Below are 27,934 nucleotides of genomic sequence, written 5' to 3'. Positions count from 1 at the left end.
TACCTTAGGTGAATTAAGGGGGTGGGGTTATCGTACCCCTTGAAGTGTAAATTCATAATAAAATTTGTATTAACATAACAGTAATAAATTTATCTTTTGACTTCTAAAATTAATAATTAACGTTCAATAATGATAGTGGAAAGCTTTTCCCATTCTACACCCCCCCCAGAACGTTAATAATCCGCTATTATTAATTCTTCTGATTTTTTAAGCAAATCTCCTGATTTTTGAGGGGACTATCTCCCGATTTTTAAAAATCTGACCTGGCAACGCTGATTGAACTACTTCTGTAGTGGGTTTGTGAAAGGAACCTGTGAATAATATATATTAACGACTTTGTGTTGTTTGTACCCACAATGGATAATATTGAACATCTTGTTATAAACAATGAAGAATATTGTGAAGATACGAATGATACTCCAATTTCAGAACTCGTGGAACCTGTAAACCTCTCGTAAGCATTGTCATTAGTTGGTCCCTTACATTTATAGCACCTTAAAATTACAGTTTGAAATGAACACAAAAGTTTACTTATAAATATTGGTGGTGTACATATTGAATATTTGCTATATTGCATTTAATTCAATGAGTGACTTTGTTTTTTCACGTCGCTTTTCAGACTAACTCTCTAGCCACCTTAAACCCGAAGGTTCATGGCTGCAGCAACACAGGCCTTCCATCTGTCCCTATCTTGAGCAAGATCTATATACTCTTTTCCATCCCTACCGATTTCTTTTAGGTCTATCTCAACGTTGTCCCTCCATCTTCGTCTTGGCCTTCCTATAGGTCTCTTACCATCAGGTTTCCCAACAAGAATCATGTAAACTCCTCTTTTCTCTCCCATTCGTGCCACATGGCCTGCCCACCTAAGTCTTCTTGATTTAATTATTCTAATACTATCTGGACATGAATACAAATTATGTAGTTCTAAATTATGTAACCGTCTACACTCACCTGTCTCCTCATCCCTTTTTGGTCCAAATATTTTCAAATACTCTCAGTTTATGTTCCTCTTTCAATGTAAGGGACCAAGTTTCACACCCATATAATACTACAGGCAAAATTATTGTTTTGTATATTTTAACTTTTAGACACTTTGGTAAATCGCGAAGGGGTTGAGTTGAGTGATGAAGGGACACTCGCATACATAAAACACACATGTCCCGACCGAGATGGGAACCCGCAACATATTAGAGTCGAATTACTTTCGATTTCAGAACCAAAGTTCCCCACTTGGTCATTCGCTATTTTGTGAGTGTACCTTCATCAATTTTGGTAACAGTTCATTATGTCGGAGACACATTTCTTCATTTTTACAGAAGAAACTACTTACGGAAATGAGTTTCTGTAGCATTTTGAAAGTTCGTGGAGGCATTTTGTGCAAAGCGACAACATTATGCCGTTGTTTCCATTATGGGTAGTATTATAGTATGGGGGAGACACCTATAAATCATATATTTCACACTTTTTTACATTCCTAACGTACTATTTTGGAATATGGAACATTTCCTAAGATGAAATAATGCATTTCTAACTAAGATAATGTCTATTTCTTACATTTACGAGTACTTACTGTTACTTGTTATTTCAATTCTGTAACACATTATGGCGGGCGATAGCGTACTGGTTCAGGGTGTGTTGTGCGAGTGTTTTGTCTATTTATGCAGTTGCAACCTCATTCACCGGAAAATACCTACTTTCATGCCCAGATTTGAAATTATGCTAATACCTCGCAAACCATTCACGTTAGCCTCACAAACCATTTGACGTTAGCCCCACAAACCATTCACGTTAGCCCCAAAAAACATTTTCTGTAAGGTTAGTTTAGGTAAGTTAGGTTAGGCAAGCATAGTTAAAAAAAAATTGAAAATACGCGACATGTCATTTTCTAGTGAAAACACTGCAAGTTTGAAACACTGACTATGGGGTTACGTCATCTTAACACACGGAACATTGTGCTCTCGTGCAGAAGCAAATGGCGGCAGCAGAAACAGCGTGTCGGACAGAGATTTTCGCAGAAAACATGTATTCGCATTAAAATGGATAAAAACTACATTCACGAACTTCCACAACGCTACAGAAAATGATTTCTGTAAGTACTTTCTCCTGTAAATTTGAAGAAATCTGTCTCCCCTATACTATAATGTTACCCCATATGTACCTGCAGATGGCACGAGTGTCGAAAGTCACGCGGTCTCGCCAGCATTTCCAAATGTGCCTTTTTGTTTAACTATGCTTACCTAACCTAACCCAACCTCACCTTGCAGGAAATGGTCCGTGGGGTTATCATGAATGGTTTTTGGGGCTATCCGTCAATGGTTCGTGGGGCTATCCTTCAATGGTTTGTGGGGCTATCGTGAATGTTTTTTGTTTTTTTTGGACTATCCGTCAATGGTTTGTGATGACATAATGAACACGAAAGTAGGTATTTTTCAGTTAAGCAGGTTGAAACACTGCATACCCACTCCAAATCGACGAAACACAGGCATGGCACGCGATGATCCACATCTGTGCGTGCCATAGTGTTTGTTCCGCAACGGAAGAAAGGAACCAAAACAATTACTCGTAATGTGAAAAGTCGATGTTATTTTCGTGCAAAAAGCATAATGCCACCGTCAACTATGTTCCGCAATACACAATTCGTAAGTACGAACCATGAGAAACACAAAATATCCTATTGTAATGTGTCTCCGATATAACGAACTGTTACCTCAATTTTATCTAATTATTCTCATTGGCAACAGTGGCCAAAAGCAGCAGAAATGCCATGTTACAGAGGTTCTGGTGACTTCCCACACACCCACGGGGAAGTTTATAAACATTTGCATTGTTTATGATGTGTCCAATATGAACGTTCTATTTTATTTTTTAGCCTGCAGAAACTAGTTATATAGAGAAGTATTTAACATGGTATGATGCCGTTGGTGATGGCAATATTACATTTTTGTTAAGTTAGGAGCGTTAGGTTTAATGGTGTTAAAAGTCGTGAATGATTTTTGGCATGTCGTGCGCACACAATGGAATCTTATTTTAAAAATTGGTGAAAGTGCTCCGGATAGGCTACTACGAATTAGATGAACATTGGCTACATGGATACTAACAGATTCAAGGATATCGTTTTAACCTTTTGGGAAATGCACATTTTTATAGTTTGCATGCCTATATTTCTTTCTTTAGATATGACAAAGAATGCACCTTCTGTGCATCTATACATTACACTTACGTTAAAACTAACGTTTTGTCTGAACGACTACACTGATCGAATAACGAACCATCTGGACAACAATTTAACACAGTATCCCTCCCTCCACAGCTAAAGTCCAAATGAAGGTACTGAGAATGCCAAGCACATCATATGGTGAGATGTGGTGGGGAAAAGCTTTTGCATCGTCAATTTCACGAAGCCTTAGATTTTTACGGTTAAGTGTGCAAAAAATGCCATGAAGTCACATGGAGAGTGTGGGATTGGGGCTCCACACTCATTTTCTATCTATGTCGTATATACTGCATTTGATCTTTGAAATTGCAACAATTGGCATTTGTATTGAAACAAAAATGACCATCATTTGCAAAGAAAAATTATGAGAAATGAATGTTGGAATTTTTGAACTATTAATGTAAGAAGAAGATTCAGTACCCTTGACCCTCTGTACCAGTGTACTCCCTGGAGAAAGTAAAATAAACTATTGAAGGGCCACACACTTTGCATGTAATGATGACATTTTTGATGCAATGCAGAGTGATGCGTTCACTGTTTTTTTATTGTTGGGTCAGGTTTAGACCTCTTAACATTAAAATAACACTTGATCATCTAATATCTTATTCATGCACAAAACCACCAACCAGCCTTGCATGAATATCCGCAAAATCTCATATCTAAGTTGACCTGAAACTAAGAATGCCTGCTTGCACAAGCTAATTTCTAGTGGAGCTCTTTCTGCAAGCTTTGAATTTACTCCCACAATTGTTTCCAATATTCTAAAGCACTTCCTAATACTCCTGTTAAGCTTGTGAAGAATCATTAAACATTCTGAACAGTTTCCTTCTGATTTTTAAACTTTTTAATGTCTTAATTCCTAGTCATGTCTGAAGGAAGAACCAGTTCTGAAACATTGAAAAGAAGATAATCTAAGTACTTTCAAGTACACTCTGTCACGTATTTACTGTTTTACTCTGTTTAGATTAACCGGTACTAGTTTACTATCCTTCGGACATATTTCTTCATTTCTACAGAAGAAACTACTTACCGTAATAAGTTCCTGTAGTATTGTCTAACATCTGGAAGGTGTTTTGTGTGATGTGGGAACGTTTCATAGCGGAAATTCAACCATTGACGCATAGCCCCAGGAACCATTTCCGGTAAGGTTAGGTTAGGTAGGGTCACAATAGGTTACAATAGTTAAAAATTGGTTTCGAAAAAATATGCGTAGCCCCTCTCACCATTCTCGCATAGCCCCACGAACCATTGACACATAGCCCCACAAACCATTTGCGGAATCGTACATTCTTCAGTTACAAAAACACTTTTTTTAAAAAAATTGATCAAAAAAACATGAATACACATTAAAAAATGATCCGCGAAGCAGATAGGTAAGTAGAAATGTCAAAAATTGACGAAACTCAGAAGTTATAGGTGTCTGAAGAATAGTAAACATTTACTGATTAACCTTAGTGGTGTGTTATCTGGACATCTATTTGTGTTACATGCTAGATATTGTATTTATATATGAGATGTGTGTACAGGTCATCAATGACATTTTCTTAACACTATTTATTTATTTTTTGCTTTAAGTGAGTTGCTGAACAAAAAAAGTTCAATATTTGAGGTGATGCCAGAGTTGAAGCAGGAATTAGATGAAGATCAGACGTATTTCACCAAAGAAGAGATGTTGCAGAACATCAACCTTGAATGTTTAGATTTAGGGTCATCAGAGGATGAAACTGACAATTCAGAGAGGACCTACTTTCAGAAGCTTGCTGGAAAAATGGTTGATATTACAGAAGATGGTACTGTGAAAAAGAAGGTTTGTATTGCTTTATTCTTCTATATGTATACAACAAAGTAGCACTTCTCTTGCATTCATCTCTTGTTGCCAGTGCATCTCTTGGAAAAGTTGTACCACAGAAGAAACATTAAATTAAATTTCACAAAATGAACACTGGAAGAACAGTAACGAGAGTTTTCCACAATTTTTATTACAAATGTAAGTAGTGCTAAGTACAGAAATTATACTGTAAGAATAAGTATATTTTGAACAATAATTCAGTACAAAGTTAATAAGCTATTTTCATGAACTCATTAGAATGAGTTATCTTTCTCCGCGTAACCGCCAAACAGATCTCTTTGGATACAAGCTAGTTTATACTAAATGCATGCTGGTAGGAAAGCATCTTATTCTCAATTTCTTAACCTAAACTCTTTTTGAATGTTTGCCTATTTATTTATGGCCACTTGTTATAATTTTCATGTAATGAAAGAAAGTGATTTATTACATACGGTACTATAATTACTTCATATATTATTTTATAGTGATGGGACCGGTCAATCGGTATCAGCCGATATAGGCATATCGGTTTATCATTAAAATTACCGATCTGATATATCAATAAATAACTGATCATTTAGTGCAAAGTTTTGCCATTTTGTTGTAATTTTTATGGATAATCTCCATGTGCTACTTTCTAAAAAAAAGTAAATGTGTAAATACACAATTTATTTTAACACACATTTATTAAGGATGTCAATGAATCTTTCAAGTTCTTCAAGGACCATTTCTAAATTTATATTGGATCGGTAGAATATCGGTATCGGTAAATTTTATATCGGTAGTATATCGGTATCGGCCAAAATTTCATATAGGCTGATCCCTATTATTTTATGACTTTTTCTTCTTTTTAGGCTTCAGTTGGTATGTAGAAAGTGTAATTTTTACCATGCAAGTGTAAAAATTCTGGATGGTGTGGTATTTTATATCCAGTTCCTTTACCTGCTAATACCAGTTATAACAGGATTTTGTGTTTTGCCAATCCTTCCCTGATTAAGAAATGACGAACAAATGTATAAAGCAACAGTCCAGCCTATGTGCCGGAGATTTCCAAGACCAGCTATACTCCTCAATTGTAAGATAATCATATGATATTTATGCTATAATTTTTATATTTTTTTATAGGAAAAAAAATACAAGTTATCCATCATTATTCAATATGTGGTAAGTCACCCCAGGTACTTGCTTCCCTCTCCCTATCCAAACCGCCAACTGTTGGTTTCCCTTCTCTTTGTTACCTTCATGTGTGAAGTAAATATTGTAAAACTTGGTTATGTGGATTATAAATGTTAGTGTTTGGCTAAAAGGTTATGATTAGAGACCGGATGTTAGGCAAAATGCCTATTCTTTCCTGTTAGAGATATGATGAAAACGAATGTTGCGAAGGCCATGTGGGAGGGATTAGCTTCATTTAAAGGCAATTTAATTTTGCCTATTTCATACGATATTGCCTATTTATTTCATAAATGGCAGATATTGCCTATTTTAGGCATTTTCTTTAAAATTGGGACATGACTGAACTCGGTGCATACAATTTCCTGTTCCCAGGATTAGTTTCCGATGCTTCCAAGAAATTTAAAAATAACAGTTAGCGAGTTATTGCAGCTAATAAGGACTTGGACAAATTAAGGGCAATTCAACAAGTTCTGAAAGGTAAAAATATACAAACTGGGTTAGATTCACATGTTCTCGCGTGCTTTAAGTATGCTCCGGTAACATCTGTGAAGGTTGAAATATCTTTTTCAATTCTAAAAAATGTGTTGTCCGATCGCAGACATAACTTGTCGGTTGATCGCCTGAAGAAATACCTTGTTGTGATGTGCAACCGCAATTAGTGCTTCTTATTCAGAGACTGCCAAACCGTACAATACAAACTTGAAATGCATTTAAACAGTTTCTTAGTTCGAACTGCTGTGTGGAATATATAGTGTAAATTTTTTAACCGAAATAACCCTGTGTGCAGTGATAAAGTGTATTGCGTACTGGTTGGAAGTAGCCAACAATTTCTTTTGTCAGACTATTGTGTGTAGCCATTATACAATGGAAAATTTTGGGCTGACGAGACTCCTGTTTGTAGTGATTTATTAAGTACAATATTGAACTGCTGTCTCTAATGATGAGCTCCTGGTTTATTTTAAGCAACTATAAAGAATGTACAGGTATGTTTCTATATTTTTTAAACACCTATTTCTTTTTGTATGTATCTCTTCATTATTTTGAGTTAAATTTAATTGCCTTTTTTATTGCCTATTTTACTGCCTATTTTGAAAATTATAAGTGCTTATTTGCCTGCCTATTTTATATGTTTTTAGTGCCTAAACATCCGGTCTCTAGTTATGATCTTCATCCAAACATATTCATGTGCACTAATTGCTCTAATAATTTGGTCTTGAAACGTCCTGGAATTTTGTTTTTATGATTTTGTAGATTCAATTTTGCAAAATCAGATTGGACAGATTTCCATATATATATACTTTGTACGACAAGAACATTATGTATTATACATTTATATTTCTTCAATCCCCAGGTGGAACATTCAGGACACGGGGAAGTAATTCCTCCCGAAGCTCTTGTGACCATCCACTACAACATGTATTTGGAATATGCAGATGAACCATTTGATTCAACATACATGCGAGGCTTTCCTCATTCATTTAGACTGGGTAAAGGAGGCGTGATCCAAGGCTTGGATATTGCCGTTTCTTCCATGCGGAAAGGTGAAAAGTCTCAGTTTTTGCTAGAGCCATCGGTTGCTTTCGGGAAATTTGGATGTGAACCAAGGATTCCTAGAGGTAGGTCATTTTTGTCCCCACTGAGTTTCTGCTCTGTGTTGTTGTATTTTTCATTCATTTTCTTAACTTTATTTCTTCGTTAGATGCACTTATAGTAAGGCACTGTGCTTAGGAGTCCGACTGTGGGACTGCCTGGGTTCAGCCTCTGTGTTTTTAGCCTGTGTATAGGACCGGTGGTAACCCACCACTGTGAGGAAATTGGGGAGCTACGAGTGAGTAGCGTAACCCGGTCTCAGAACTCTGCTGTAATGGCTGAGGGTTCGACGTGCTGACCCCATGTCACCCCATTACCAGTTGAAGATCTCCACACCTCTAGGTAGGATTGTGGGAGGGAGACTGTCAGTCGGGAGATAGGGTATGGCCCTTCCTGGGCTGTCAAGCCACAGATTATTATTATTATTATTAGAGCTGAGCCGATACCACCATTTGCCGATGCCGATACTGATATCCACCGATACCGATACTTGTATAATTCCAGTATAAAATAACAAAGACTAGTTACCGAGTCATACTAACTCGTCACATCACTAGGCACGTATTTAGAAATATATAATTTGGGGAGCCGGTCCAAGCCAAGTGTCTCAGAAATATAATAATAAAATTGTTTTAATTTAATATGTTAATATAATTATTTGTAATAATATGAAAATTAATTAATTAGTACTTAATTTATCTGATGCGTATGGAGTATTGTTGTATGTAACCACAGACTAAGAAACGGAGGAAAAAGAACGTTAATACCAGTGGCGTTTCGTGGCCTCAAATTTGGCCGGGGCTTATTTTTTAAAGAATTTAAAATATAATGACAATTCACATGAATTACAAAAAATAGGTATTTTTTTCTTCTAGACTACAAAACTGGACTTACTTTTTTGAAAGAATTTAAAATGTAATGACAAATTACATGAATTACAAAAAAACGGGTATTTATCTTCTTCTAAACTACAAAACTGGACTTATTTTTTTAAAGAATTTAAAATATAATGACTATTCACATGATTACAAAAGAAACAGGTATTGTTGTGAAACATACCTTTCTACGAACGTTGACTCCTGTTCTTCTGCTCAGCAAATTTTGTTATTACTTTTTCGTTGAAGCCCTCTATGTTTGAAATGTATTCTATCTCTATTGTAAGCAAGTGCCAAGGCATTTGGTCTGTCTTGTCCCATTGCATTTCTTAAGCAGGTTTTAATACGCTTCAATGTGCTGAAACATCGTTCAGATTCAGCTGTTGCCACTGGAGTTATTAAAACTATGTTTGTCATTTTTACTGCTTCTGAAAAGGTACCCTCTAAATAATTTTAAATAAAAAATGAATGCAATCTACTGATAGAGTTAATGTTTTTCAACTCTTCACTACAATAAAGAACACGAAGTTCCCTCTTAGTTTTCCCTCTTCTATGAAGGGATAATAAATCTGGGAAGATGCCTCTGTTTAACGATTGTTCTCTTTCATTATGTCCTCGTAGAGCAAGTTCATGTCGACCACAGAATTTTAAGCAATCGATAATTCTATTTAATATATGCCTATTTTTCCGAACAAATTCATTGTGTCTTGTAATTGACAGCCTATGTCCTTCATCAATTTGTGTTCGAACATCAATCCTGCCAAACTCACTCAAACATAGCGAATGAAAGCCACCAAAACACTACAGAACATCACACGAGATCGAACGCGACGCAACGGAATTAGTCCCGAATCAGCTCTCAAATCCATTGCACTCTCCCCTCCTCTCTCTGCTAGCATGTGACCTTCACTAGCGTAGGTGGGTGTAGGCCACGCCTTCCTTTTCGACGTGCCCTGGAAAACGATAATTGACATCAATGCCGCTAGGAGCGCTGTCGTATCCATTGCAAGAGACGATGAATTTACGTGGGTAAAAATCGCCTTTTAAAAGACTGTGTGATAGTTATATGTTATGGTGATTGATAATTATGTGAATACGTCCGTTTTTTTTTAGGGGCTAACCCCCGGAAGCCCCAAGGGACGAGATGCCTCTGGTTAATACTATTTTGTTCTTTCTATCTTGACTAAAAAGTATTGTTATTACATAAATGGTAAAAAGACGCTATAAAATCAGAGATAAAACAGCAAATATTCATCATCTAGCTTACGTGTAAATAAGACCACTAAAATATGTGTAAAAACAACAGTCATAGCAAGAAAATATGTCAAAAGAAGTAAATTGAATATCAAAAAGAATGATGGTACGTCCATTTGATGAAAAGTAAAGTTCCTGATAAATATTTTATGTACATTATTTAAGTAGTGTTGTACACAGTGGCGGCTCGTGGTGAACCAAAGTGGAGGGGCGATAGCTCACAAATTTGCTCTATTGATTTGCTTTATTTTCCTTCGCCTTTTGTGTCACATTTGGCTAATTTGCGAAGATGGGGATGAGTGATATGATGAAATTGATGAATATACACTCACAAAATCCAAGCCCAGGCCGGGATTCGAACACGGGATCCCTGGCGTCGTAGCGCGATGTGCTAACCACTCCGCCACGGGGGCCGGCACAAATTTGCTCTACTAGTAATGCGAGTTTAAATGATGAATTTTGTATAACAGCCAACGTGATAAGGAATTGATACGTTCGTGTTTACCGAATATCATGTTTTACACATTTTAAATGAATAATTATTTAACACTAATGCGAAGAAGATGGAAGAAGAAATATAATTCTAACAGATTTAGTCGTTTTACAGAGGGGAAAATTCAGAAGAAGGGATATTAATTTTTACACAACTTGATAAGCACAATGACGAATATTTACGTGCATTGATCGTGAAAATTAAGTTACACAGAAAATGTCTCCTGTCCAACATGACCAATTGATATGTGAAATAGGGCACCAAAATAAATATCTCACTGGAAAGGTGATATCTGCGTCACCAGAAGCTCTAAAGTAAAAACTTCAAACTTACCAGAAATCTTCAGACATGCTTGTAACTAAAATTCATCCTTCTGTCCTTCAACGCGAAATTTACGAGTGAACTCACGACCTCCCTTCTTTGACACTTGTTCTAGATTCAAATTCGGACTAGATTTTTTATGTTTATTTTTTCATCCAGACGGTAGAAAAACTTCTCCACACTGTTCATCGCGACAAATGCACAACTACAGCACTAACCGAAGAGTCGTTTTATTGCTTCGGGTTTGCCAGACAATTTTGACAAATTTTAAGAAATTTGTAATATACAGGTTCCTGTAGCGGCTCTTGGTGAGTTTAGATGACGAGTTTCTAATTTATTTAACATCCGCCTTGAAAAGAAATTGGAGAACTTTGTCACATTATCAGGAATTTTTTCAAACGTGCTAATCAAAACACGTATTTAAACCTACATGATGTACTCCACATCATTGTAATCCAAATGTACTTTTCACTAAACTCAGAAAAAATACAACGCATATGTACGATAATTTTGCATGTAACAAGAATCTATAGCCGACTTCCGTGGCTAGCATACCGCATTACAAAGCCACGGCTCCTGGGTTCGAATCCCGGCATGGGTATGTGTGTTCTTTGTGAGTGCTCTTCCATCAATTTCATTACATCATCACTCATCCTCATCGTCGTGATTACCGAAAAGTAGCAGAAAGCGATGGTAAATAACAAAAATCATGCAAGAGTCTGTACTATTTCAGTTAGCGACATTTTCTTTCCTCGTTGGAAATTGCATTATTTATTGCTCTACTCTTATGTCATAAATGAATAACATTATAGAATAGAGAATATTTTTTTTCAACGGTTGGTAATTTTCTTTCTTATGTTAACTGCATTGCTTCTGGCAACTCTTCATTGTTTACCGTTCTCCGGAGAGAAGGCCAGTTTCGCCTAGGGGGTGGGTTTCGGACGACAAACCCTCCGTCCTCCCAGCCACGTGTTATTCCCTCAGTTCCCTCGCCTCTTACCCCTCGCGACCGCGCCTGAGAATGCTCTATGTCTCGTAAAGTGGGAGGACGGCGCCCCGCCACATTTCTCTCGAAGTTCCGTATTCCACCGCACGGTGACGTGCAAACTTTGCAATTGTCGCGGAAGAATGAATATAGAACCGACTAACCAACGATCTATAAGCAATGGAATATTTGCAATTCAGACAATGTAAAAGCTAATATATAAATGTTAATGTAATGTTTGTTCACTTGCGGTTGCACACGGCAGTGCGGCATCCGTATTGTCCTTATGACTGGATGCCCCTGGTTGTACATAAATCTTTAGAGGGGTCTCTCCGATGGTGTTGCCATCACCTTGTAACCAGTAGATCGTAGGTTCGATACTCAGTGGAGGCACATAGTGGTTCGGGTCCCACTTTAAAATGTAGGTCCAGTCTCAATTAGCTTATCTTTGTTAGTACTGTCATTCAAAGCCGTATGTTCCCAATCTAATCCTGATGGAAATTGTTGATTGATTGATTTACTTTTGGCTAATTTGCGAATATGAGGATGAGTGATGATGGGATGAGATTGATGAATAGACACTCCAAAACATCCATACCCAGGCCAGGATTCGAACCCTGGCATCTTAGTGCGATGTGCTAACCACTCTGCCATGAGGGGCCTGCTTTCGGCGGAAATAAATAGCCATCATTGGCCGATACCAGCAGTCACGCGAAAGACAGAAGTGAAGAGGATAAGTATAAATTGCTGATTCCCCTTCGTGCTTGAACGTAGATAAAACAAAGCTAATTTCACAGTGACCTTCATCCCTCTTTTCCAAGAACTCTGCAACTACCTGACCCGGCATTAGTGTGGGGGAGGGGGGTTGAAACATCCACTTACCTTACGACCATGATCTTCAAGCAAGAATTGGCAATGAATGGTTTATTTCCTACAGCGTTAACTGAGTAGTTACATGCCTTCATGCCTGCCCCATGGTGGAGTGGTTAGCACATTGTGCTACAATGTCAGGGGCCCCGGGTTCGAATCCTGGCATGGGCATGGATGTTTGTGAGTGTCTATTCATCAGTTTCATCATATCATCACTCATCCCCATCTTTGCAAATTAGCCAAAAGTGACACAAAAAGCGAAGTAAAATAAAGCAAATCAAACCAAACCAAAACATGCCTTCATGATCACATTTGGGTTCATCTTTCACTTATCCAGTGTTTCTAGGAAAATCTATGGAACTTCCTATTCTGGTCTCCCAATCTGTCACAATGAAGGGACTTTTAGAAAGGACAAATGTTGAGACAAGCTATTGCCTTTGCCCGCTCTTCTAGCCACTGAAAATCTTTGGTATCAGATGGTATCGGTAAAAGAAAATCAACCGATACTCACCGATGCTGACACTGCCGGTATCGGCCGATACCGATGTATTGGTATCAGCTCAGCCCTAATTATTATTATATGTTCATAATCAGTGCCTTTTTTTTCTGGCAGTATCAATGATCATTTTGTAGATTGCCTTTGTATGAACATACCACAACATTTTGAGCAGTTCTTATGATGAACACAATAACAAACCATCTTGAAGTCTACCAGAACCTTTCTTCCCAGAAAAAAAAATCACTATATACTATATGTGTGTGTTCAAAAAGATAGCTAAGTTAAATTTTGTACGATAAATTTAAAATCTTTTCTTTCATCTGGACATTGATTATTAACATAGCCAGATGTTGGGCGCCTGCTACTGCCCTCTGACATGACCAATGTTACAAGTACACTTCGTAATTTTAAAACTTCTTTTTATTAATATGCCATAATTAACCTTGTAAATCGTCTGTAATGCATAAAATGTGTAAGAGTGTATCTTTCTTTTATCAGTTAGGTAAATACCAACAGACCATTGGTACACGCAAATATTTTTGCAAGCAACTCCATGTTTGTTTTCACTTTGTACAACAACTTTTTACATCTTAGTAACTTTTCCCCTTTTCAGTATATCGCAGAAGATTATATATTGTAATGTATAATGTTGGCATATTTTTATGCTCTCCTTTTTGTGACTGGGTATAGTAATGGGGTAAATGTGAATTGAGTGTTTCTCTATAATAAAGAGGGAGGCTCAGTATCAATATTCCTGTGGTCGGGTCTGCAAAATAATAGCTGGTGAAATCCCATGAATTACAAAGTAATTTGAAAATAATGTTTATGTGTAACAGAATTGAGTTATGATTAGAGACCAGATTTTAAAGGGAAAAATTTCATCTAAAAAGGACAAAAAAGGGAAAATTCTTGCCAATAAAAGGGGGTGGGGAAAGAACTATAGTTTCTTTGCACTCCTCTAAAAATGCTATTTTAAATTAAAGTGCAAAATATACAATTCATATATAGGAAGGGATACATTAAATTTTGTCTTAATGTATCCCTTTCTATGCAGGGTGAACAGAAACTATAGGGACAAACTTAAGTAGGTGATTCCTGACAGGTAAAGGAACAAAAAAAGTTCATATCAACATATGTCCGAAAACACATATTTGCCAAGGTAGATGGTACTGAAGAACGACATCATCCTCTCATAACAACCCTCGCAGTGTGCTTTTTGTGTTGTAGATTGTGATTGGAGCTACGTTGAAGCACCATGGTACAATGGGGTCAGGAACTATACTTCTAGGTTTTGAAATTTGGTTATCTACTTATCTTCAATATCCAGAAGGGTATAAATATATCTCCCAAGCTACTCTACATAGCCACACATCTCCCATGTGCGATGTGTGGTGTTCCCAGTTAGCAGCAAGTGTTCGGAAGAAGACTCGTTGGTGTCTATAGGAACTTTCAGCCTAAATTTAAACGGTTACTAGTGGAGCACTCGCAGTATTTCACAATCAGGGATGAAATTAGATACAACTCGTTGGAATGACAAATTTATTGGTCATTTGGCCTTAGGACAAGCATCTTGAATTATCACAGGCAAAAACAAACATTTATGTACATGTTTACACTCACAGCACTTAGATAAGATAACATTCTACTTACAATATCTGGAACTCATTTTAGTAGACTTGGGGCCCTTTGTTACACACACAGTTTTGAACTATAATGGCTCTATTTCTTGGGGGGAAACCTAATTTGTTGGCACAAAAACACACAATCCCATGCTTCCTGTAGCCTCTCCAAGCTATTGAGGGTACTGGTAATGATGGATGGGTATTCCACTCTTCGATTTAGATGGATTCCTGTGTGTATGTATCTGATTGTCCATCTTATACAGCCACGTGGCCACGCGTGAAATGTTCGTGACAAGGAAAATTGGCATTTTCCGTTTTTATCACTTTTTAGCATGCCCGAATCCAGTCTATTGGCAAGTATAACTTTTCTGGCTGTTATCTGCCATTTGAGCCCATACTAGGCTTTTCAGGGACTCTGAATCACTATATTGGCAGTTCCCAATGATTTCAGGGCCATTGTGCTCACTCACTATGCTTCAACATAACACGCTACTTGGACACGATGTTTACTCCTTAAAAGCTAGTACAGAATAGAATTTAAGATGGCTTCCTATACTCATAATAAAGGAAGTTTTCTATCCAGGCTATGGCGTCATGTCTGGAAAGGCTCCCATTGGCTAACTCAAGCTCATGGGTAGTTAGGTTCAAGCAGTTCCAAGTCTGACCACCACGTGTCAGACTAGGATGGAGTTCCTCAACTGTTTGATTGTTTGTTTTACTCCAAAAAAACATCGATTTTTAGGGTTTGTTAAGCACAGTTATTATAACTGGGGTAAATGAATGGTATTTTCAAGGAAAGGGGGTTATTCTGAACCTACACAAATGTTCGCTTGAAAATATGTGAGTAAATAAAAATTTTGTATGATAAACAAGTTATAGCAAATGGTGCTTTGTATGCAAAATGGCTTGGGTATGTTGATAACAACTTATTTTGTTCTGGATTATGGCTTTAACATGATTTTAAGCTGTTTATTAGGGTTTTGAGGCATTACTCTTAATTTCTGCTAATATTGATACTACACAAAATGGCTTCCCATGTCATCTTGGCATGGTAGCATTGAGCCTTGCACTTGAATGGAATAGTGTTGTGCCTTGTTTGTATTTGGGAATGTATGTCCAATCCTTGATTGGTCATAATGGTCCGTTATTCATACCAGGAACAAGCTGAGATGGTCTTCGTATACTGTCGAGAGGTCGTACGGATTTATCGAGCCACGTACCCGGACAGACATCACCACCCAAACCAGAAAACCTTTGCAGCCATTTATGGGTGTTTGAGTGAGCATTGGTCCTTTCATACAGGTGAACATGGAGGGCATCCGCGGAATGTGCGTACCCCAGAGCTGGAGGTACACAAGCTACACAATATTGAGAACAACCCCATTACAAGCTCCAGGCAAGTGGCCCGCCAGCATGGTGTAAGCCAAGCGACAGTTTTGTGTATCCTGCATGAAAACCGCTACTATCCCTATCACCTGCAATGTGTGCAAGGATTACCACCAGTGGATTTTGCTCCAAGGGAACGGTTTTGTCGCTGTTTTTTTCAACAGGCCACCACCATATTGGGATTTCTGTCGTCAGTCCTCTTCACCAATGAAGCGACCTTTGGTAGAGATGGCATCGTCAACCTACACAATCGTCATCTGTGGACTATAGCCAATCCTCGGGGAATGGTTCAATCATCTCATCAGCAACGGCTCACCATCAATGTTTGGGTAGGGATTATTGGCAACCACCTACTTGTACCATTTGTTCTTCCACAATGCCTTAAAGGACAGACGTATCTGGAATTCCTGCAGAACACTCTGCCTCTTTTGCTTCAGAATGTGCCTTCGGCAATACGACAGGTAATGTGGCTGATGCATGATGGAGCGCCAGCCCACTTTCGCATTATTCTTCATCAGCACCTCAACAACATCTTCCCCAGAAAGATGGATCGGACGAGGAGGCCCTGTGGCATGGCCCGCTCGATCACCGGACTTAAACCCCCTTGATTTTTACTTGTGGGGGCATCTGAAAAGTGTTGTGTATGCTGAGCCAGTTCCTGAAGTTTGTCCCTATAGTTTCTCTTCACCCTGTATATGAATGGTATATATTGTGCTTTCATTTAAAATAGTATTTTTAGTGGAGTGCAAAAATAAACTATGGTCCTTTTTTCATTTTCTTTTTCTGAAGGTAAAGTGCAGCAAATAATCTTACCATCCGTTTCGATGAAATCTTCCTTGCAACAGCTTCCCACATTCCATAGCTTGCTGCCACTTGTATCTGGATTCGCCATTTCACTGACACTCAATACTGTCGTCACTGTCACACAGTTAAATTAAAACTATTCTAAAAAAAACTTCACAATAAAGTGTATATCTAGCTGATAGGTACACTTTGAACCCAACAGGCATGTCGCTTACAATGCATCTGTTGCTGTGTAAGCTCAGATCTCATTGTTTCAACAATCGCTGCACCATACTCCCAACACTCATCGAGGGAAGGTAAGGTAGAAGCTGTTTGTTCTTTCTTTCCTTTAAACTGCACCAAATTGACAATTGTTGAATGTTTTGTCTATGGAAAGACAACAGTCATACAAAATATGGAAGGAAGATGTTTTTTTAAAAAGGGGGAAACTGAATGGAGGCTGAAAAACTAGTAAATAAAGGGACCAGAAAGGAATTTTTTTTAAAAAAAGGGGAAAAAAAGGAATGTGTGCTGAAAAAGGAAACAAAATGGATGTCAAAACCATGTAATATTGTTGGTGAAAGATAATTATCAACACTGTTGTTATTTATTCCATGATCCGTGTTGAAAAAAAAAAGGACTTCCCTTTAAAATCCAGTCTCTAGTTACGATATTGAAAACATGTGTTTTGTGTGTGTGTGTGTGTGTTTGTATTTGTGTTTGCTTGTTTGTGCATTATACGTATAGCAACCAAAGCATAATACACGTAACATTTTTCAGTGTCCTGCCTTTCCAATAGGTGGCTTTCATGTAATTATAGAGACATGCCTGCTTCGCTGGTAGATATCACTTCTCATTCAAATCAAGTGTTATTAGATTGGATTTGCTTACGAAGCAGAGACGAAGAAGTTGGGTGTGTGTATGCATTTGCAAATGCATTTTAGTGCAAAATGGTAAAAAAGAAAGGCTTCTTTTTTTGTTTTATTCCCAACATGTGTTGCATGCAGCCAAGGACAATCTTCTGTCTCCTACAAGTACTTACCACTAAATGAGTTGATTTTTTAAAGTCCACTTTAGGCACAGGTAAGCTAATTGGGACTGGACCTACAATTTAAAGTGGGATCTGAACCATGTTCCTCCACTAGGTATCGAACCTGGAACTCCTTGATTACAAGGCAGTATTGCTACTATGCTGTTGTTGAGGGAAGGAGAACTGATAGAAGATAATATAAATATAATACACAGAATTGTGTCAAATCGTAGACAGTGTAGATCCATATGACTCAGTAGAAAAGAAGAATACTTATAAGAGGATACAAATCTTTGGCCGAAAGAATGAAGTGGCAGATTGTTCATTATACTTTGTGTTCTGCAAGAATAGTAATTTTATGCTCCTTGACTTTACATTCTTCTCATTATACATTGAATCTCCGTGTCCCAGGAGAGTAGTGTAATAAAATTTTCCTGCAATTGAAATTTTTCTTTGTGGTACCCTGAAAAATGTTAAATCGAGGTTTCATTGTAAAGCTCATTGCTTAAACTGATGATTTCACAACAAAAGGTAAAGTTAATTTATTTTATTTTCAGATGCAAAGATATTGCTAGATGTTGAAGTCAAAGATTTTGTTGATAGTTCGGCAGCAGATGCATATGAAGCCATGTCTGCCGATGAGAAGATGAAGGTAGATTTTAGTGTAGTTTTGAAGGCTGCAAAAGCTCAGCATTTAGCTGGAAATGATAACTTCCAGAAAGGTGCTATTCGACAAGCTAGTATAAGGTAAGTTTATCCATTTGCCATTTGCTTTATAGTAGGGCTGCCGATAGTTTTCTGGCATTTTGATCTTTCACGGTATCCACAAAAATGCTACGTGACACTTTCGTAGAGTGTAATTATCCTGGAAATTATGCAAGATTTGAAGATTCTATTAGTTTTGCACCAATGATGTGCGAAAGAAACTATTTTGCGATTGCATAACAAGTGTTTTGATTTCATGATTAATTTCAAAGGCCCACTCCACTGCCTTCATTAACTAAGGAATCTGTGTCTGGTACAGAGATTGTAGTTCATCACTACTTTGTTTTCTTGGTGGTGGTAGTTCCATTTTCTCCCATCTGGCAGTGCTCGTGCGTGTTTCTTCGGTTGCACCATCTGCTGTGCTTTCCACTAGCAGCTGTTTTGGCTTCTGTCGTATGAAGGTATTGCCGAGTCGTGACTGGTAGGTTGGGTTGTCTGCTTCATTGTATTGCTAGGTGAGACATAGTTCATGGTTCGTGGATGGGTGGAAAGACATTGAGCAGGGGACTGCATTTTGTCTTCTTTAAGAATAGGGTGTCATGTTTAGTGTGCTTGTCCATTGTCTAGGTTTAGTGCTGGTTTCTGTTGGGTTTCTTTGATGATATTTTCCATGAGGGAGCTGGGAGGGTGAAGTATGACTGTAGAGGGGTTGGAGTGGTTTGTGATATGGGGTTGCCTGCTTTAGATGGAAGCATTTCCCTTAGCATTTTTGCTAGCATAAATGTTTTCAAAAATCTTAAAGCATTTTTTGTATGAGACAATACAGCAGCTTAGCATTTGCAATTGCAATGCAAAGCGTTCAGATGATACATTAGATAATATCTATGCAGCACAAAAGACACATGAGATGAGCCAGTGCCCAGTGTTTACAATTCAAACAACTAATTTATTCTTCCATTAGTATACTGTATAAGCTATAAAGCATGAATTTAAGCAGCACCATTGATTTGTACGTAGTACTGTTTCATAGGAACATTTTTTACATCTCACTCGGCCACCATTTCATCTACACTTGAGACCTAGACGTCGCTTCTGATTGGTTATGCTATGGAAATAGGACCAATTCTATCCTTGAGAAATAACATCATAAGATTTTTTTCACTTGACATAGTAGCATTTTTGTCATGGCATGAATGTTAAGAAAAATGCTTTCCTCTAAAACGGGCCTCTGGTAGGGTTCTTCTGATTTGAGATATAGGTTTGTGTGCAAGTTTGATGTTGGAGCTTTGGATAAATTGTCTGATGTGGTGGATGGGATAGAAATGAATGTAGTTATCAGTAATAACTTTGTTCCTGTGTAAGCAAGTCCATTTTTGGTTCTCAACTTTTACACCAGAATAATGAATTTTCCCTGATTTTTCATAATTCTCAGGAAAATTCAGATATCTATAAACAAACTCTAAATGTTTGAGCTTATTTCACATTTTGCATCATATCGTAACTAAGCATGTTGGGAAAATGCAGTGATCAGAAAGCTACATTTTAAAAGTAACTTCGCTACTGTTTTTTGCTATTTCTGCATATAAAGCCTAAAAACAACCACAAGGATATTCAAAAGCAGCCCCTAGTATGATAGTTGTAATTACTGGAAAATAGATTGTTATTTATTATCTTGATTCCCGTCATTCAATAATTTTGATAGCAGTGCGACTTCAGTTACTTATTTTACTATAGTGTTTGAGAATAACATACCTATGCAAGTGGCATATCAATTCAAATTTGATATATGAATATTGCAAGTAGGGTGTTAACCAAATTAATGATTACAACTATACACAAATAAAATTTGGTAGGCTTACGTATCTCTGTTCACGTATCAACATATTTTTCTTGAGAACAAATATTACATTATTTAATAGACTGATATAAAAGCAGCATTCTGAACATTCATAATTATTGGAGGGTAAACTATGCTTTATAACATTATAATGATATTTTTTCTTATTAAATATCCCTGCTGCTCTCGTGGAATATTAATGATAATGAAGTCTTACACGTGTGCGTGTTGTTCTCATTGTCATATCAAAAATATTTATGTGGCTGATTATTTTTTAAAAATTAATTGGAATTTATCATATGTATAGAAATTAACTATAAGGTGTTGTGCAAAATGGGAATAAGTTAAAAATGTGATATTTATCAATTCTATCTACTTAGCACTTAAATGGAATGCTAGTTGGGGGATTTACTCAAACTTTGGGGATACTGGATACACTTTGTCAGTGTACTGGAAAATGGATCGCTCATTTTTGCACTGCAAGTTGTGTTTACACAGTAAATATTGATATTTTGCTGTCTCGTACACCATGGATATCCACGGAGTACCACAAACGAGGCATTTTTTCCTAGCGGTACAGCAAGCGAGACATGTCTCTACCAAAAATAGCGATGCAGCTCAGAAAAACGTAGCTGTTAACCTGAATAAATTCATGTGTATGTTAGTTATCTGGATATAAGAAATATTCAGATATTTATGAAATAAATTATGCAAATATCTATAATGCGCGATATTGAGATATTTATAATGTAGATTATATGTATTTTCATGTAATTGACTGTCTTTATTAACCTCCTGCAAAAGTAAATGTTGTTGTCGAATTTTTTTTACCCTATTGCCACATTCAAAATTTACCTCAAAATGCAGAAAAATAATGTAGCTGTAGCAAAATTTTTGCTACAACTACAGGAATTTTGTAGCTTCGCTACAATTTTCAAAATGTAGCACCTCTACAGCTACAGCTACAACTTTTGTAGGTACTACAGTAGCAACGCTACAAGTAGCTTTCTGCTTCCGACCACTTTGAAAATGTACCTCACGCCTTTCAAAACCATGAAAAATGCAACATTACAACATTGCTATTTCATGTTCCCATCTCTCCCAGTACCTATCAAAAAAATTATCTAGTTTTAGTCATCGGTAGTCGGTAAGTCATGTTTGCAAGTGTAAAGATGATGTGGTGTGCTGGACAGTGGTTTTCTGAAACTTAAGTAATGTAATAAATGTTACCTGTCAAAGTGTTGAACTTCTTTTTCTGTAGTGGTGTAGATTACAATACCTGCTTGCATATTTCCAGGTATGCCAAAGCAATAAAACTCCTGGAAGAGAATAGGTTGGCTAATGAAGAAGAAGAGAAGGTGCAACAAAAGTTTCTAGTAAAGCTTCATGTGAACCTGGCAGTGTGCTTCAATCGACTAAAGCAACCTGAGAGAGCTTGCAAGCATTGCCAAGGGGCACTCAAGATTGACAAGAACAGTGCAAAGGCAAGGTTCAAGTAAGTAGACATGGTTTGTTGGCATGGAATTGGATATTTTAATGCTTTTAATATAGGTTAAAGTCTGTGTACCAAATGATGTTAAGACTGAAGGGGATTCCAACGCAGATTGCATTTCTTGACCTTTGCTGTCAACCTCACTTCCCCATAGTATACCCTTTTAACTGCTGCTTGCTGACCAACAAGGCTCTTGCACCTGTAGGTATAATCCTCTCTAGGTCTGTGTGGTGTTCTGTTTGTCCCTGTGTGTACTGAGTGCAGCTTTACAGTCTCAGCTTTTAATATGTAAGGAGGCAGTATAGTTTTAGCTCTTCTTAAGTAATGAATGAATGAGTTTTTAACAAATATCTTTTAGTTTCTTGTTAGGGGCCTGTCCTCGCTTTTGTTTTGGTTAAGGGGCCTGTCCCTGTATTGTGTGACGGGCTAAAATAGTCTATGTGCTGATATGCCCATAATATAGGAATCAATCAATATCCCAGCCTGGAATTGGTGCTATTTGTGAGTGTCCTGTTATTAATTGCATCTAATCATCACCTGTCCTCATCGTTGCAATTGCCCAACAAGTGGCAAAGATTGATGCACAATAACGGAAATTGAAATAATTTTGAAACTGTACATTTTTTTATGTGAAGGCAGGAGTTGATTTTTGTGTTGGCTCTCTTTCTTAGAGTCCAGGGTTCAAAACCACAATTTTCAGTAACTTTTCGTTATATATCTTTAAATTTGGGAACATTTAAAGAAACTTTTCTCTTTTTTTTTTTTTGCCATCTTTCTCTGCTGTCCTTTAATTTCCACTCTAAAAATAATGTTTACTTCCCACATGTCCTTTGATATTTCAAATGTTCTGAAAGGAAAGCAATAAATTTTACATCACTCCCACTTTTCTTTTTGCCAGTGTTTTTTTTGCACCTACATATACATTAGTTTATTATCATCATTGTATGAAATCAAGTGGTAGTTAGGTATTTCAAAGCAAAAAAAAATGTATTTTTCAATTAAGTTATGCAATATAGCTGAACATTTTTAAGTGTATGTATGTACATTACATTTATGTGTCTAACTTAGGATATTTATTTTTTTCAGTCATGGAAAAGCTCTGGTGATGCTGAGTGAATTTAGTCAGGCAAGACGTGAACTGGTGTATGCCCAGAGACTGGAACCTAGGAATCCTGCCATCAATGCAGAGTTGCAGAAGGTAACAAGCTACTTTTTATCCTAACATTCAAGTTACAAGAGTAAGATGCATAAATTGTACCAATAGGGTCACAATTTTATTCAGTATGTAAGTTGTATTAGCTTATTTTTACGAGCTATCTGTGGGCAATATTAGAGCCATAAAATCAAAAATTTCCTAATGCTCCAATTTTATTTGAATTTGCTTAGCTATCACATGAATTTGGTGCATTTTTACCTGCTGTAGTTTTATTTCAAGGCTAAGTTGTAAGATTAGGACCCCTTGTGCACTGCACCATGCCATGAAGGGACGTGGGGCAGTGTTTCTCAACCTCCTGGCCTGGTATTGGACTCTGGCATCAAGTTATATTGAGCTGCGAGAGGTTTTCCTGAAGTTTGCAACTTGCAGCCTGATCTGGCAACTGCCCGAAATGATGGTTATGTTCAGGGTTCACCAACGATAAAGAGGACATTCTTTTTTGCCAGTCCTGGTGAGAAATTAAAACTGTTGAGAGGGGACTGTCACCTGTGTGCAGCCTCCAAAATTGAATTACAAGTATGGGCCCTTTCTAGATTTGGAGCCGGAAGGGTGAAGCAACTTGCAGCCCAAACTGGCAACCACCTGGAAAGATTGCCTTTTTGTTCGGATTTTCATTGCGATAACAGGAAATTCTTTCTCACCAGTGCTTGTGAGCAATCAATCAATCAATCTAACCAGGGGCCATGTTGCATCTTGCCTCTAAATTTTGACGTCGATGGAAGGGCCCTACAGTGAATTTAGTTCGCACAACAATTTTCATTAACAAATATTTTGAAGTGGATATATTATGATTAATTTGAATTTTCCAGTGTCTAAAGTGGAACGTGCCAATGAAAATCAGCACTTACCAAATTAATTAATTTAATGATATTGGCAAGAGAAAACCAAAAGATTCCATTAGAACTTATCGTTGTCAACTAATTTTAGTCCAAATTTTATATTTCTGAAAAACAAAGAATTAGGAAGATGTTTATGACTTGGATCGGGTAAACGACTTAAGAATCAAATTTACCAGGCTGTAGATTCACAAAGGTTGAGAGCCACTGACCTATGGGATGTAGAGGTCGGCTCCACACTCTCTCAAGCTCTACCATATTACATGCAATAACCATATTACATGCAATATCCAAATGTGCCTCTGGGTACCCACTGATTAAGAGACTGGGCAGACTCCAGAACTGCTTTACGCTTGGCTATTTTTGGAAAAATTCCCTTAGAGATTTTTTACCCAAGAAATCGAAGCTGGGTCTCCTGCATGGCAGTCAGACACCCTACTGAGTGGACCATTATGGTAAATTAGTATGTTCATCATATAGGTTTATAACATCAATGAATGTCACTTGTGGATAGGGATATCACCTTGTCATACAAGAGATCCTACATTCACTCAGATATAACTGCCATGTATTGTAAAGGGTACTTGATATGAAAATATTTTCACTTCAGTTTTCAAATAGATGCGCATAGATGAAAACTGGTGTAATGAGCTTGAAATTTTACTTTTGTAATTTTTAGGGCTGAACCGATACGGATACTCTAACCGATTCCCACTGATACCAGTGCTGAGGCTAGAAAATTGTAACAGTTAAAGCAGTTCAGAAAATATATTAATTTTAACACCATACTAGAACTAAACTCCATCACTCAACAGCCCTCTAAGTTCCAGAGCCTGCCAGAGCAGCTTTTTCATTGAGTGACATGTGGTCAGCACATCAAGTCCCATTGCTACTTATCACCTAATTCATTCCTCTCCACAATGTTGTTGCAAAAATGATTAAAATTATTCATTTTGCAACATTTTCAGGATATTTAAACCCCACGAAAATGCTGCATGCAATTTTTTGCATATTTCTGTAAACACCCAGACTCCAGAAATGTATCGGTGATCAAATTCCGACTGATATGTTCTAACACAGACACCACTGGTTGTCTTCAAACTGTATCAGAACCCTTTTCTGTGTAACCCGTCTTCATGGCAGAGTAATTAGTGTAACATGATTGGAACTCCTGGATCTGAAATTTTAATTTTGCATAAGGTACGAATGTTACATTGCGTTTCTTCGTTCATAAATTTCATCAACTCTCCATTCATCGCAGTTAAGCTAGATGAGAGAAGAAACAATTTGGGAGCGTACATATTTTTGTTTCTAGTTTGATTGTTTACAGTTTTATATTATTTATTCTTCTGTAAATTGCAGCTGGAAGATAAGCAGAAAAGATATTTGAAGACATCTCAAGATATGTGCCATCGCATGTTCCAGACAAATCGCAATGTTGCTAAGGAGGAGAAAGCGACAAAGACAAGGGTATGATTTTTGTATTTGTGATATTAGGGTTAGCATTAGCCATTACAAATGATTTGTTCCCAACCAATGGTATAAGAATCCCTGTTGGTGTTAGCGATGAAGCCACTTCAGATATCGTGAGGGTAGTGTTGGAGAGGCATACTCATGTTTTTTTGAAACACCATAACAGGTCTCTTCACCATGTTTTCTATAGTCACTTCTAGGGCTTTGCTCATCCCCTTACTGCTTCTGATAGCTTATGTTAAGAGTGTTATTTATATTAATTATTTTATTTATTAGATTTTCATGCTCTTTACATTGTAACATTTGTTAAGAATGCTTATTAATATTAATATTCTTGTTAAAAACGGTACTTTAGTATTATATGGCCTACGTCTGTTTTCTTGGAAAGCAAAAGAAAGTACCCTTTATTTTAATGCTAAGAGAACCAAATCTAACCTGCCTAACGTAACCACGAAAGCATATATTGAACAAAACCTTAAGTTTCTTTTGCTTTCCGAGAAAACAAACGGTTTGAAATGAGGTAGTCCATATAATACTAAAGTACCTTAAAAATTACACAAACACGTAAACAGTATGATACAAAACACTTTAAAAGTTTGTCCAAGCTCTCGACTTCATCTTGGAGTCATCATCGCTGGACGAGAGACTTGAGTAGCATCATCGGAACCTTGACTGGGTCTTCTTCACAGTCTCTTGACCAGCCCTGATGAATAACTCCAAGATGAAGTTGAAAACTTGGACAAACTTTTAAAGTGTTTTGTATTTTGTGTGGTTTTTAAGAAGAATGTTGCGGACATGTGACGTAAGATGTTTTTTAGTGTGATAATATTAATATATTTCATCGCAATTATACTATTTTGATTTACCCAAGTTTTGCTTTAAAATATTTGATTACAATTATGGTGTAGCATTGATTAACCAATGGTATTATTTCTTAGTGCTACATGTATAATTAATAAATATTTAATATACTTCATGACATTAGGTTGTTTATAATGTAATCACAATTTGAAGAGATTTATTTTGTCTGAATATGGCATTAAAATGGTTTGCTCCAGAAGAAGCTCAATTCATTGTACATTTTTTTAAGGAAATAAAGTACCCAGTTAATGAGAAAGGTCTTTCATGAAAAAAAAAAAATTGTATTTTTGCAGAAGGCAAATATCACTTCAGCATTCCGAGAACAGGTGAGGCAGAATTTGCTGGACTTCAAGCATGATCCATCGATGGTGAGGATGCCATTTTCCCCTGGCCTCACAGTAGAGGAGGAGCTGTGCTTTGAAGAGGAGTGCAATGCATTGGGTTTAGAATTCAAAATTATTGAAAATCTGAAGAAGGAGAGGCGCATTCAGATATCGAAGAAGGAAGTCTCAATGGACAACGAAAACGAAGTGGTGGAAGTGAATGAAAAGAAGTGATTAGTACATAAGAGACGTTGCAAAGTGTCAATTGTATTTTATAGTCAGTTGCAGAAGAATATAGCGTTAAAAAGACATGTGAAAGTTGAATGTAATTTGTAAGGTCATTTTGGTAACATTTCAGTGTATATTGTATGTATCAGTATGCTGTTTTATAATTATTTTTTTACTATTTGCTGTAACATTTTGCTTCTATTTACTTTTTCTTTTTTATTATAACTTTGCAATGTTGCAATGGATAACTACAATACAGTATACAACTTAAGTATTCTTGTGCACTTAAAAGAAGCAAAACAGTTTGTATGTGATACACTAATTTTACATATTATTTTGCATTTATTACTTAACTAGATACTTTTCACCTATACCTGTAACAAGCAGGAATTCTGCAAAATGTTATTAATATGTAATATCATCTAACAAACATTATTTTTATCAAAATGGTTTCTTGAACATTAAGGAAGAAGTTTAATAGCAAAATATTTCTAGCAATGGGAACTATTTTTTTTTTAAATCTGGTTGATAAGATAATATATATGTATAATGTGTAGAAAAAGGCAGATTTAAATACATAGTGAAATAAATATGAATCTCTAATGTCATCCTAGAATGTTGCTTTTGAACTAAAAAAGTGATGAGATATTTTGTTGACTATTAATAATATCTAACTAAATATACAATATTCATTAGCATTTCTTATTGTTACTTTAAGAAGACAAAGTGGCTGTGATAGTGCATATTCAGCAAGGCTGTAGCCTATTTTATATGCAAACATTTCAAAGGAAAAGTACAAATACATTCAGTTTCCTAGTAAATACATGTAAACAGAAGGATAGAAAACTTAAGGTCTGTAAAGTAGAAATATGTGAAAGTATTTCATTTATGTCCAATTCTTGTTTCTCAGGCCTACTGTTACATTCAGAAAGTCTTTTGTTTTTTTTTTTGTTTGTGTTTACTATGTGTAATGCTCTTTCCCTACAGATTTGTATGCTTTTTCTTGAATATAAGGAGTTATATGGGCATCACTG

General features: G+C 36.7%; 1 protein-coding gene across 1 annotated transcript; it reads left to right on the top strand.

Moving 5' to 3' along the window:
* Nucleotides 1-284: 284 nt before the first annotated feature.
* On the top strand, nt 285-27,934 carry LOC146001248 (inactive peptidyl-prolyl cis-trans isomerase FKBP6-like). The gene is made up of 8 exons (XM_083138549.1): nt 285-454; nt 4,793-5,024; nt 7,573-7,837; nt 18,487-18,676; nt 21,769-21,966; nt 23,050-23,161; nt 25,378-25,485; nt 26,643-27,934. Exons 1-8 carry the CDS (start codon nt 357-359, stop codon nt 26,904-26,906), a joined length of 1,467 nt encoding a protein of 488 aa, XP_082994675.1. The 5' UTR covers nt 285-356; the 3' UTR covers nt 26,907-27,934.

The sequence above is a fragment of the Lepisma saccharinum genome, chromosome 17 (genome assembly GCF_977018435.1).
Source record: "Lepisma saccharinum chromosome 17, izLepSacc3.1, whole genome shotgun sequence".
Classification (NCBI taxonomy): Eukaryota; Metazoa; Arthropoda; class Insecta; order Zygentoma; family Lepismatidae; genus Lepisma; species Lepisma saccharinum.
This window is presented reverse-complemented; position numbering and strand designations above follow the sequence as displayed.

Coding starts and splice junctions, on each gene's coding strand:
- LOC146001248 (XM_083138549.1), top strand. CDS start 357: ATGGATAATATTGAACATCTTGTTATAAACAATGAAGAATATTGTGAA. Junction 455..4,792: donor GTGGAACCTGTAAACCTCTC/GTAAGCATTGTC, acceptor TTTTGCTTTAAG/TGAGTTGCTGAACAAAAAAA. Junction 18,677..21,768: donor ATTCGACAAGCTAGTATAAG/GTAAGTTTATCC, acceptor GCATATTTCCAG/GTATGCCAAAGCAATAAAAC.